The sequence below is a fragment of the Schistocerca cancellata genome, chromosome 4 (genome assembly GCF_023864275.1).
Source record: "Schistocerca cancellata isolate TAMUIC-IGC-003103 chromosome 4, iqSchCanc2.1, whole genome shotgun sequence".
NCBI lineage: Eukaryota > Metazoa > Arthropoda > Insecta > Orthoptera > Acrididae > Schistocerca > Schistocerca cancellata.
In genome coordinates this window covers 642,880,310-642,893,637 of record NC_064629.1, presented here as the reverse complement: position 1 = coordinate 642,893,637, position 13,328 = coordinate 642,880,310, and the positions used below count along the sequence as shown (strand labels likewise).

The following is a 13,328-nucleotide window of genomic DNA, read 5'->3' as shown; positions in this document are numbered from 1 at the left end:
TGTGAACTTGTTTAAAAATTAATGTGGAAAACCAACATTGTCCATTAATGCCCACATATGGCATTAAGATAAAATTTTATAAGGAACCATTGTCCTGTCATCATGGGATGAGTTAAAGCATTACAGAACCCAGAATGTGGAATACAATGCCAAGTATAACTTTAGTGTCCTCTGGAGAGGAAAAACTATCACAAACCAAAAAAAATTTAAGAAATCTTACATGAATGGAGCCAACTGTGTTCCGGCGTACTCAGCATGGAGCATTGCGTACAGCTGACAAATGGATAATGCAGTCGGGAACAGGATACATCAGCCCTCCAAGCTGGCCACGCAAACATAGAGCCATAGAGGCAAGATTATACGACCATAATAGCAGACATTTAAAAGGTAGATGGCATTGGCTACCCAATGTGCTTACAAAAAGTGATTGCATAACTAAATTACATATGTGGAAGACAAATTCGGTAAAACAGTGTATTATAAGGCAATAAAACTTAAAATGATGCTAAAACATTAGTCAAACCAATTAAAAGAAAAGGAATAAAAAAGGTAGCATCACAGTCACAATAAAAACTATTGATGGGTTGGAATAGTGCGTACCATATCATAATAAGACTCGTTTTTGCTAATCAACTGATCATTCAATAAAATACATTTTCCTGTACTGGAATATTTCAGAATCACAATTTCCTCTAAAAGATTTAGCCTTTCCCCTTTGCCAACGGCATGGAGTACATGTAATTCTGTTTAACTTTTCCATACTTGTAAAGCAAATGTTCACTAAATCTGGTTCGAAATTTCCTACCAGTCTGGCCCACATAAGAAACTTCACAGTTGACGCACTCAATTCTGTAAACTCCGAATCCAGCGTATTTGTCTTTACTAGATATTTCATTATGTATGTACCAATGCTGGACTTTGTTTGTCGACAAAAATATGACGTTCAAAACATATTTTCTGAATAGATTTGCAAGGCCATATGATAAGGTGACTACAAAAGGGATTTTAACAAATTTAGTGTTCTTTGCTAACAGATCTAATGGAAGTTTAGATTAATCAGGTTTTTTTTTTTTTTTTGACTCTGTTACTGATAGCAATATGCTTAATGTTAGTTAATTCTTTCTAAATAGAAGACTGACTAAGGGGAAGTTCTGTGATGCAGTGAATCATGATTTAAAGCAGCTCATCTTATGACAATATGAATGACAAGAAGAGGAATGAATATGAAATCGCTTGTTGTTGGTTTGTGAAATATGTCAAATTTGACACTACCTTCTAGTTGTAATTCTAGGCCTAAGTAATTGATATTCTTGTTGTCATCCATTATCTAATGAGTGAAGGCCATCTGAGGGTGTAGCAAGTTAAAATCTTCAACCAGACATGGGACCTCATCCACAGTACCATCAAAGATGGTAAAAATGTCATCGACATAACACCTATAGGAAAGTATCTGTTCGGATATAACTGTATCACTCTTCCTAAGGTAGCCACCTTCTAAATGATTAACAAAAACAACAGCAATAAATCCCGCCAGACAGCTACCCATGGCTAAGCCCTTGTGTTGCTCATAAAACTGATTATTGAATGAAAAATAGTTAAATGAAGTGATTAATTTAATAAGTGAGATGGTTTCAGTGATCTCATCTACTGTGAGCTGATGCTGTCTACGAAGACTGTTTTCAGTGAGTCTAATAGTCTCATTCATGGGAATATTCATGTATAGATTCTTAATATCTAAAGACAACAGAACACTGTCAGGAAAAAGGTTTTATCACACAATAGACTAACAAGATCTTTCCTATTACAAATAGCAAAGTTTTCTTCAAAAACAACGTTTTGTTGTAACAACTGCAGTAAATATTTAGAAATCCGTTCTTCTGAGTTCCCTATCGCGTTAGAGATTGGGTGAATGGGATAGCCTGGTTTATGAGTCTTCGCTTGCACACTTAGCGTGGGTCTTTAGGGTTCATGACTTTCAACTTTGTGGTGACATTAGGATCTATGATATTAGGACAGGCCATGAGACAAGTTATTAATTCTTTAGCATATGCCTCAGTTGGGTCATCGTCTATTTCCTTAATGTTATTGTCTTAGAAAAAAAAAGGAGTGTGTTTTAGCGATATAGTCTTCTTTATAAAGAACAACTAAACTGTTACCCTTGGAAGCACAAACCATCATTGCATCATCAGATCTTAACTTATCATTGCGAGATATTCTTAATTGTTGGGACTGTTACATGTAATCCTTTGGATTAATTCACTTGCTCTGCACGTTATTTTTGCTTTGTTGGCCTTACTGCATGGGGTGGCATCAACTGCTTTTTTGAAATCCATAACTAGGCATGTAGTGGTTTTTTCATTAAGTTTCAGTTGAATGAAATACTTTAAACCTTTATTCAGTAACTGCATTTCTTGTGTACTGAACTTTATTTTAGTTATAATTACAACCAACTTGGCAAAAGGAAAAACGCTCTGCCATGCTGGCATATTGGTTCTTGGTGGGACGATAGCCAGCTTCTTTTAGTTTATGCAGCTTCTGAGCATGTGTTTGAGCAATCGATTGGCTAGATTCCCATAAAACATAATTAAGGATTTTATTTCAAGATACACTGCTGTCCGTTAAACTTATACCAACATGAAGGATAGCAAGTGACAAAATTTTAATTTTTGTAAATGATTAAATTTATAAGTGATTTGTGGCTGTACAGGATACGAAATTTAGTATATAGAGCTGTGCGTCTGGCAGCTACAGTGACCATAACCCAGTTGGGTATATAATAGAAATGACTTTGGATGGCAGATATGGATACATTATTCCACAGTGCTTCAGCTCTATTCCAGAGTTCATCAATTGTGAGTGGTGGTGTGCCAGTCCCTCAGTAACCTGCGACAAGATGTTTTCAATGGGAGTGAGAGCTGGAGTACATGCTGGCCAGGTCAACAGTTGAACATCCTCTATATTGAAGTAGGACAGTATAATACGGGCAACGTGCAGTCTTGTATTATCTCATTGAAAGATAACGTCAAGGAGACCTTGTTGATAGGGCAGAGTCACTGACCCTAATGCATCAAAAGTGTATCAACTGCTGTCCAAATTACCAGTTGTGTGAACAAGACATGATCGTGTTGTGTACCCATTGCTACCATCATGCCGAGTGCTGGGCCTATATGACTGCAGCAAATGCAATAGAGTAACATGTCTTTTCCTTAGAACCTGGACAGAAGGGTAAATCCATCGTGATACCATACCCAAACCCGGGTATTGTCTGAAAAGATGGTGTGGTACCATTTGTGTCCTGCGTCATCTCTCTGCTGTTGTGTTGAGGGTTGCCATTCTAACAGCCCGTGGTGTTCCATATGTTGTTGCCACTGTTCATGTATATATTTCTGGTGTTACAAACAAGCTCATTTCCAGACTCCAGGTAAATGACATGGCTGTATGATTTTGCCCAGTCAAGCGATCAATGTGACTGTCTGTCTGCAGTATGTCTGTCTGTTGAGTACTCGTCAGGGTGCCATTGAGGTCCCACTTGCCATTGAGTATGACCCTCCTGAATCTGTCAATTCCGTATTTGCATGACAGGCATAGGGTCCTGCCTGCAATATCACAGAATGGCAAACTACACTCTCAATAGGCTGTAATCCTGCTGCTGCCGCCAAGTCCCAACAAGTACTGCTAGACATTTCTTCTTACTCAAGGCGTAACACAATCTTCTCACAAACAACTAACAATTGAATGCAATTATAATTTGTGAATAAGAAAACCGCTACATAATCTTTCTTTATATAAACAATGTAGATGGCTTTATTATTACCTACTTGGTGCTCTTATGCTGAAATCCTAATCAACTGAATATCTAAGAATGTAGTAAATTTGATAGTCTTCACACAGACTTCATGGTGTTACAATTTTTAATGGCCAGCAATTAAGATTGGTCTGTGGAGGCTTTAGACTGTTTTGCGTGCCAAGGTGATACTATGAGAGAGAGAGAGAGAGAGAGAGAGAGGAATTTTATGCTACCCAGAGTTTCAGTTTATGCAAACAGTTTCTTAATTTTGAAATTGTTACTGGTGCATGTGCTTCTTCAAATTGAGAATAAGTGAGGAGGAAGGTCAGGATTGTAGTAAGCCTGCATAAGTACTTAAAAACATACAGATATACATGAGATAACAGCCTGATAACTACCCTATATGGTGTCCAAAAACTATTCACTGCTGCACTCCTGTTGTTGTGTTGTGCATAAATAATGTGTGGCTGTGTGTTCCCTTGTTAACTGTGTTTGGCCACTGTTGCACTAGAAATTGAACATACCTCTCAGAAATGATTTTGTTACTGAGTGTATCACTAAACATCTAGTTAACTTCATATATTATTCTGAATGACATTGCAATCCTAAACCCTGTAGGAGATGCAGATTGAAGAACTGTCGTCATCCATTGAGCGTTGCAGAATGAACTCAGCAAACATGGAAAGTGCTCTCTCAGAACTTAAGGAAACTGTGAACATAAAATTCCATGAAATTAGTGTTTTGAAGGAAAACAATGAAGGTCTCATTAAACAAAAGAAGGACTTGGAGATAAAGTTAAAAAAACAGGAAGATGAATTAACAGCAATCAATTCCAAGGCAGAAGAATTGAATGAGACACTTTCTCAGAGTCAGAGAGCATTAGAAGTTAAGGAAGAGCGAATCCGTGGTTTAGAAACTGAACTTAGTGCAAAAGAGGATCAAATCCAAACTCTGACAGCAGTAAGTAAGACTCTGTAGTAAATATTTCAACTTTTGAATGCATTAAGCGTGAAAGCTAAAAAAAACTATAAACCTGTTTTAATCTTTTACAGGAGAATCAAAAATTAACTGAAACAGTTGAGAATCTTCAAAGAACAATACATACTAATGAAGAGTTTATCCAAGCTATTGGGATTCAACGAACTTCTTTAGAGACAGATTTGTTTGAACTCCAGAAAAGTATGGCTGAATTGGAGACAGAGAAGAAAAACAGTGAAGAAAGCTTTAAAACAGAAATTGCAGCTCTGGAGAATTCTCTGCAGGCCACACTTTCGGTAATTATCACATATAATGGACCCACATTTGATCTGTACTTTCGTGATTCTGTACCTTATCCCATTCAAATCTCTCAGGTACTGATGTTGCATGTTATGTTTTCCAACTACGCTCCCCTTCCCCAACCACTGCTCCCAACTATTGTTCCACCTCTGCTCCCCACCCACATTCCCCCTCCCACTGTCATCGTCTCTCCCCTTCCCCAAGCCCCACTCAACCTCCCCAAGCCTCGCCCCCAGCCCACACTTCAAACCTTACATCCAACGCACTGTGACTTGCCCTCCCCGCCGTGACTCGCCGCCCCCCGCCGTGACTCGCCGCCCCCGCCGTGACTCGCCGCGCCCCGCCGTGACTCGCCGCCCCCGCCGTGACTCGCCGCCCCCGCCGTGACTCGCCGCCCCCGCCGTGACTCGCCGCCCCCGCGATGACTCGCCACCCCCGCCGTGACTCGCCGCCCCCGCCGTTACTCTACCTCCTCATCCCCCCTACACATGCCCCCTCCCAACTCCCCCTCCGTGCTTTTCCTCCAAACTCCCACCACATTCCCAACACACTCCTCACTTCTGCTCCCCACTCCCACAACAGTTACTCCTTTATGACCTAGTCTACCCCTCACCACTTGCCACCGGTACACCTCTAACTTGCCCTCACTACCTCTCCCAAATTGCCATCACTATGCTCTCTCCACTCACCTCTACTACCCTTTCCCGATTCACCACCACCACCACCACCACCACCACCACCACCGGCACCACTCTATCCCCACTCGCCCCACCCCCTATCCCAACTCGCCCCCACCCCCTATCCCAACTCGCCCCCACCCCCTATCCCAACTCGCCCCCACCCCCTATCCCAGCTCGCCCCCACCCCCTATACCCACTCGCCCCGACCCCCCATACCCACTCGCCCAACACCCCACCCCCTATCCCCACTCGCCCCCACCCCCTATCCCCACTCGCCCCCACCCCCTATCCCCACTCACCCCCTCCCCCTATCCCCACTCGCCCCGTCCTCCTATCCCCACTCGACCTAACTGCCCTATCCCCACTCGCCCCGTCCTATCCCCACTCGACCTAACTGCCCTATCCCCACTTGCGGCCCCCTACGTCTCACCACTCGCGCCCCTCCCTTACGCCTCCCCACTCGCGCCCCTCCCTTACGCCTCCCCACTCGCGCCCCTCCCTTACGCCTCCCCACTCGCGCCCCTCCCTTACCCCTCCCCACTCGCTCACCTCCCCTACGCCTCCCCACTCGCGCCCCTCCCCTACCTCTCCCTCTCGCCACTCGCGCCCCTCCCCTACCTCTCCCTCTCGCCCCTCCCCTAACTCCCCCCCTCGCCCCTCCCCTACCTCTCCCTCTCGCCCCTCCCCTACCTCTCCCTCTCGCCACTCGCGCACCTGCCCTACCTCTCCCTCTCCCTCTCGCCACTCGCGCCCCTCCCCTCCCCTTCCTCTCCCTCTCGCCACTCGCGCCCCTCCCCTCCCCTTCCTCTCCCTCTCGCCACTCGCGCCCCTCCCCTCCCCTTCCTCTCCCTCTCGCCACTCGCGCCCCTCCCCTACCTCTCCCTCTCACTACCCCCTCCCCTACCTCTCCCTCTCGCTACTCGCGCCCCTCCCCTACCTCTCCCTCTCGCTACTCGCGCCTCTCCCCTACTTCTCCCTCTCGCCACTCGCGCTCCTCCCCTACCTCTCCCTCTCGCCACTCGCGCCCCTCCCCTACCTCTCCCTCTCGCCACTCGCGCCCCTCCCCTACCTCTCCCTCTCGCCACTCGCGCTCCTCCCCTACCTCTCCCTCTCGCCACTCGCGCCCCTGCCCTACCTCTCCCTCTCGCCCCTCTCGCCACTCGCGCCCCTCCCCTACCTCTCCCTCTCGCCACTCGCGCCCCTCCCCTACCTCTCCCTCTCGCCACTCGCTGCCCCCCCACCTCTACCTCTCACGCCCCGCCCCCTACCTCTACCTCTCACGTGCCCCCCTACCTCTACCTCCGCCCACTCGCAGCCCCCTACCTCACCTGACTCCAACTACCTCTACCGACTCACCCCCTCTACCCTCTCCCCACTTACCACCACTACCACTACCACCTTTCCCCACTCCCTCCTCCCTTCCCCACTCCCTCCTCCCTTCCCCACACCCTCCTCCCTTCCCCACTCCCTCCCCCCTTCCCCACTCCCTCCCCCATGCCCCACTACCTCCTCCATTCCCCACTCCCTCCCCCTTCACCATTCCCCACTACCTCCTCCATTCCCCACTCCCTCCCCCTTCACCATTCCCACACACCTGTCCCCACTCACTCCCTCCCCATAACCCCCCCCGGGCCCACTTACCCTGCACCCACTCTGTCCCCCTAACCCCCCCGCCCCCACTTACCATGCACCCACTCACCCCCGCCCCCACTTACCATGCACCCACTCACCCCCACCCCCTGCCCCCACACCCCACCCCCTGCTCCTGTCCCAGTCCCCACTCACCCCCACCACCCAACCGCACTCACCCCCACCACCCAACCGCACTCACCCCCACCACCCAACCGCACTCACCCCCACCACCCAACCGCACTCACACCCACCCCCCACACCCACTCACCCCCACCCCCCACACCCACTCACCCCCATCCCTCATCCCCTCTCACCCACTCGCTCGCCCCTTCCCCACTCGCTCGCCCCTTCCCCACTCGCTCGCCCCTTCCCCACTCGCTCGCCCCTTCCCCCCTCGCTCGCCCCTTTTCCACTTTCAGCTCCAGCCCCTCCGCACCTTTGCCACCCACCTTTCACCACACACAACCCTGCCACTAACCACCTTCACCACTCCCTTGCCAACATCCCCCATTGCCGTTCCCACACTGGCTGCCACCACTGTCTTGTCCACCATCACTGCCCCTTTCACCTGTCTGCCCCGTCCCTCACTGCTCCTTCCCCCCTTTTGCAGATAATGTTACTTTGTTCAATGACATTTGTTCGTACTGTGTTCTAATTTTTCTTTATGCATGTATTCCAAATACATCTTTTTCTTATGAGAATTATTATTTGTTTTTATTTAAGTTTGGTCTTACTGGTAAAATTTCTATCAGACTCCTGCTTGTACTGTATGTGGTTGTCTTTCTATCATCTACACCTGGTGCTCTCAAGTACATTGCCTTATGCACTTCGCATTACTAAACTGTTAATATAAATACCAATTTTATTAAGCTTCACAATATAAAATGGTTTGTTCAGTGCTTTTTAGTCCTCCCCCTCTCCACCACACTCACTCCTGAGTATTAGTTCTTGTTTCCTGTATTCCTTGAGTTGAGTTATTGTTGCAGGGTTGTCATTTAATATTCTCTTGCCTGCCGATTTATCTGCAAGATTCTCTCTACCTGCCCCTCCTCCTCCCCTTTTTTTGTACCATGACTTACATGGCTTTCTGAGAATATGTATTTCTCATGTATCAATTAGTAACAGCCTAATGTAATTCATATAAAATAATCTATGTTCAATTGTACACATTTTTCATAAAAAATTTTCTTTTTGCAACTTATACCAATATTAAACCATGACATGTTTGTAATTCCAGGAAACTCAGTCTCTAAAACAGGAGCTTGAACATGTATCTCAACTTAAGAATAAGCTCTCAGAAGAGTACAATGACCTGGAGAAAGCTAGGGACACTGAGGTACAAGCAATGAAGAGTGAGTGTCAGAAGCTTCAGTCTGAAATCGAAAACAAAGAATCAGAAAAAAGTGAACTACAGGACAGTCTGGTAAGCATTGTTGGGATTGTTTTTAATTAATTATTGATGTGCAGTTTTTTTGACCTCCTGTTACTCGAAGGCGCAGAACTAACAGTGTGATTAGCAGCATTCTTTATAAAGATGGGAGGGAAATGTTGAAATTCCTAATTTTAAAAGTAATGCAAAAGAATTTTCCATTTTTTTGGGTTTGAGTTCTTCATGTACACATCAGTTTCTAACAATTGAACACCTGTTTATGTCAGATGTCAGCAAGTGGCTCAGTCACACACTACCCGTCTGTACATCAATGTTGTGGGTAGCAGAACAGTTTATCACTGACAACAGTTAAACATTGATTGGTAATTTTGTTTAATGATGTACCCTACACACTATCGGTTTGACAACACATTTTAATGTGCCTGAATAAACCAGTGGCCACACTGATTCTGTAGTTTCATTTTTTTGTAAGGTTAATGCAGAGTGCCTTTTTTGTTTCATGTGCCACTGGATGCAACACAAATTATTCTTTACTTGCTCAATTGTCTAGTCAAGTTTAAACTATTTTAGAACACATTCACAAATGCTACAAGCCAGGAGACAGTGATGTGCAACTTCACCCAGTAAGTTGCAAGCCCATAAATTACAGAGCATGCAAAGTCTGTTGTGCACAAGAAACACATAGTCTCAGTTGCATCCAAACCGGATTCTAAGTCTGAAGCTAATCAGTTAACACAATAAAATAATGGTCCATAAAGGAGTGCTTTGTGTAAGCATACAAACTACTTTCTAGCTGGAGAACAAGTTTATTTAAAGCAGCCAAGAACAAAAGGATTTGCCCATCTGAGTTGCGACTTTGTGGCCTCTGCTACCACAAAGTGCAGTGAATATGCTCCACTCCCTAGCAAGAAAACTTACCAATTCCACCTCCATATTGTTGGCTGCTTGTGGAATATCCTTCTCACACTCGACAGGAATATAATATTCCTCCCCTCTTTAACTGTCCGAAATGGTAATGGGACCAACAACAAAAGGGAGTTGCAGATGCAGATATCCCCTTCAAGAGCTTGAGCAGCATAGGAGGCGACACTGTTTTGTGTCATTCACTTTGTTCAGTGGTGGTAACAGAAACTGGCAGGGGGATTAAGTAGAGTGTCATGGCAAAAAGTGAACCATGCTGGTGCTGGCCACCACCATCACTATAGGAGCCAAAAACTGTATGGGATGAGAGACTGTCTCATTTTCTATGGGCTGCCCCTGTTTCTGCCAGGACTTTGTTGTTTCGCCACTGAAATATGTGGCAGGAGCTGGTGTTGCAGCCAAAGCTGATTTGGTCCTGCCACGATATCACATTTGACACCCTCTATGTTCAACATCAGTGCCCAGTGTTGACACCAGAATTTTTGCTGAATATGCAAGCCAAGGCAGGGGTGCCTGACCAGTAATTCAGATGCATTTGGTGGACCAGGTATGCAACATCGGGCATAACAGCTTGACTAACTTTCACGCTAATCACATGGGTAACAGTTCAGCTGGGCAGTGACCATCAATAAGGAGGACATACTTGTTCAATGCTAGGAAGTGAGTAAGAGCTTCCTCAGAAAATGTCAGTCCTGCAACACATGCATGCGAAATCGTCTGCTTCTGGACAGAGTTTTTCACCATGGCCCAAGCCAAATATGAAAACAGGTGCATGTGGATTTTTTTGTACCATTCAAAGGACCATGTGACTTCTGCATCTGAGTTCGGGTCAGCTTCCATATTTGCCACCAGCAAAGAGGAAGGGTGGCCAGTGAATAATGCCTTTGCACTGTCAAAACTGGCAGTATTCAGATGCAACAAGTTGGGGACAACTATCAGAGACTGTCGTATGAGGGGCCACATAGGGAAAATTGGAAAGGGTGGTTACTACCAGAAGCCACATTGCGGCTTTGAACAGTCCAGCAATATCTACTTGCACCATGGCAAAAAATGCTGTACTGGTCAGACCGATTTTGCACACTTACATTGCAGGACTGGACGGTTCATTCTATCTGCACAGCTTTTCTCAGCTGGCAAATATGACATCTTGCCATGGTCTTCATGTGCCTCATTGTCCACGCTAACACTGCAGGTGGTGGAGGACTTGGGGCCAATGTGCTGGTGGTATAACAACTCCACACACTGTATCCAACAGCAGGGTGTTGTCGACAGCATTAAAGTTTTTTCACGAGGAGAAATACATTCTGAAAACAGAGTCAGAGCCACTGACAGTATGTTCTGGCAACCCTGCTGAATTGAAAACAACACCCTGCATCATGAACCATGACTAAGATGTCAGCAGTCGTATCCTTTATGTTTTTACCAATGGGGAAGTTAACAGCCTCCTGCTTATAGAAGTCCACCTCTATATGTCACAAGACCCTATAGCTTATTCTGTGTTGAACTTCAAAGGTTAGTCGCGGTAGTGCAGTAAGTGGCTCCATTCATTGCTGTCCATTGCTGCGTAAACTTGACTAACAAGACTCCATGTCCATAACAAAACACAGTTACCTCAATCTTGTGTGTTGAGATTGTCTGCTTGGTGATAATGTTATCTAAAAATTGATCATCTTCCTTGTGATATCAGCCCTAAAAGTCAAAAGCACAAACTATTCTTTCCATTTTCTGTTCCTCAGTAAGCAGTCTGGGAACCCAACATGCACACTGTTTGCGAAATCACAACTTTTTAAAGAGAATTTTGTGCAAAATTGTTCTACCCACACTCCGAAATTTGAGTGCTAGGGTTGAGACTGTGAACCATTGGCCTTCATGATTCTTTTCATCTGTGGCTTTGACCAAATCGTTTGAGATCAGTAATAGTAGGCCTGATCGTGGTTCACCATGGACACTTTTCCATCCAGCCATGTAATCTCTCCCCCGCTTATGTACTTTATTATCACTCATCATAGTGGGCTCATATGCCTCACTTATTTGTCAGTGAAATTCTGCTGATGCAGCATTCCTTGCTGTCAAAAACTGAATCTTTGACTGTATTTCACATTCAGTGGGCTTATCATTTGTTTTAAACATTTTGAACTGGCACTGTAGACAGCACACTGTGATAATACCAAAAAGGCACACTGGAAGTTGGTACTCATGCGCATTTCAGTTTTCACATGACATTCAATTAGCTATGGCGATTCGGACCTTACTTCGTAGATATTTTATTTGATTTGACGTAGGCATTTGATTGTGTGGACTGTGTAATACTTTTGCATAAGTGAGAACATTATTTAATTAGGAAAAGTGCTGAACAATGGTTTGCTTCATAACTGGAAATTAGGAAGCAGAACGTAGTCCTCCAGTGTAAACAAACAGGGAATACATTTGAATCTGGCTGGGATCATATAAAGTGGCAGGTGCCCAGCATTATGTTCTGGGTTAAGTGCATTTCTTGATATCTGTCAATAATCAGCCACTATACATGAAAATGATAGAAATTTTTTCTCTTTGCAGATGACAAAAATGGTATTTTGAAAGACATGGAATGTAATGTAAATGATCTAGCTAATAGGATAGTCAGTAACATCAGGAAGATACTTCAAAGAGAACGGATTAACACTTCAACTACAGCAAAACAAAATACATACAATTTCTGTCCTGGAACACTTACAAAAACAAAACTTTACTGTCCCAAATGGTCATTAAAGTCAACCATTTTAGATTCTTAAAACTCTGAGGGTAGATGAAAAGCTTTAATCGAAGTATAGTGTTCAAGATCTTTTGCAGAAACTGAATGATGCTGTCCTCTCCACTGACTCTGGTAGTGAAACATAGAACTTGCTTGCTTACTCTCATACTATTATCTAATTTGGTGTTATATTTGGGGGCAACTCTGTGCACATACCAAAAATACTCTTAGCACAGAGAAGGACAGCCAGGCAGATCTGTGGTGTCAGTTCACAACATTTCTATAGGCCACTGCTCTGGTATCTCAGAATTCTAACTCTGCCATCCCTGTACATATACTCAATCACGGGATTTGTTGTTGATAGTATTGACTCATTTAGAAGAAAGTGCAATATTGATTCAGAGAACACTAGACGCCCAAAAGTGATTTATACTTGGTAAATAATTTCTTAAGCAATGTACAGGAAGGTGTGCACTATTCAACAGGTTTCATTTTCAGTAAGCTTCCAGCGTAACTGAGAAAATGAGTGATATACAGCAAGTCATAAAATCTGAATTGAAAAGTTTCCTTTGAAACACTCTACTTCTATTCTGTACAGGGTTCCTCACAGTAGGTAGGATCTTTTCTCAGTAATGAGTTATTTACTCGTATACTCTCATAACTTTTTTTGGTATTTTACTAATGCAGTAGATTGAAACTGAAGAAACTGCAAAAAGGTGGGAATTTAAGGAGAATAGGACCTGGATAAACTGAAAGAACCAGAGTTTGTGGAGTGTTTGAGAGAGCATTAGGGAACAATTGACAAGAACAGGGGAAAGAAATATAGTAGAAGAAGAATGGGTAGCTTTGAGAGATGAAATAATGAAGGCAGCAGAGGATCAAGTAGGAAAAAATATGAGGGCTGGTAGA

At 44.5% G+C, this 13,328-nt stretch overlaps 1 protein-coding gene across 1 annotated transcript in view; it reads left to right on the top strand.

Moving 5' to 3' along the window:
• The window catches only part of LOC126183517 (early endosome antigen 1-like), a 214,041-nt gene that overhangs the window by 178,392 nt on the left and 22,321 nt on the right, over positions 1 to 13,328 (top strand). Inside the window, exons 11-13 of the mRNA XM_049925573.1 lie at positions 4,406 to 4,747; positions 4,840 to 5,061; positions 8,615 to 8,800. Of these exons, the coding sequence (XP_049781530.1) occupies positions 4,406 to 4,747; positions 4,840 to 5,061; positions 8,615 to 8,800 (750 nt within the window). The remainder of the gene's footprint in view (positions 1 to 4,405; positions 4,748 to 4,839; positions 5,062 to 8,614; positions 8,801 to 13,328) is intronic.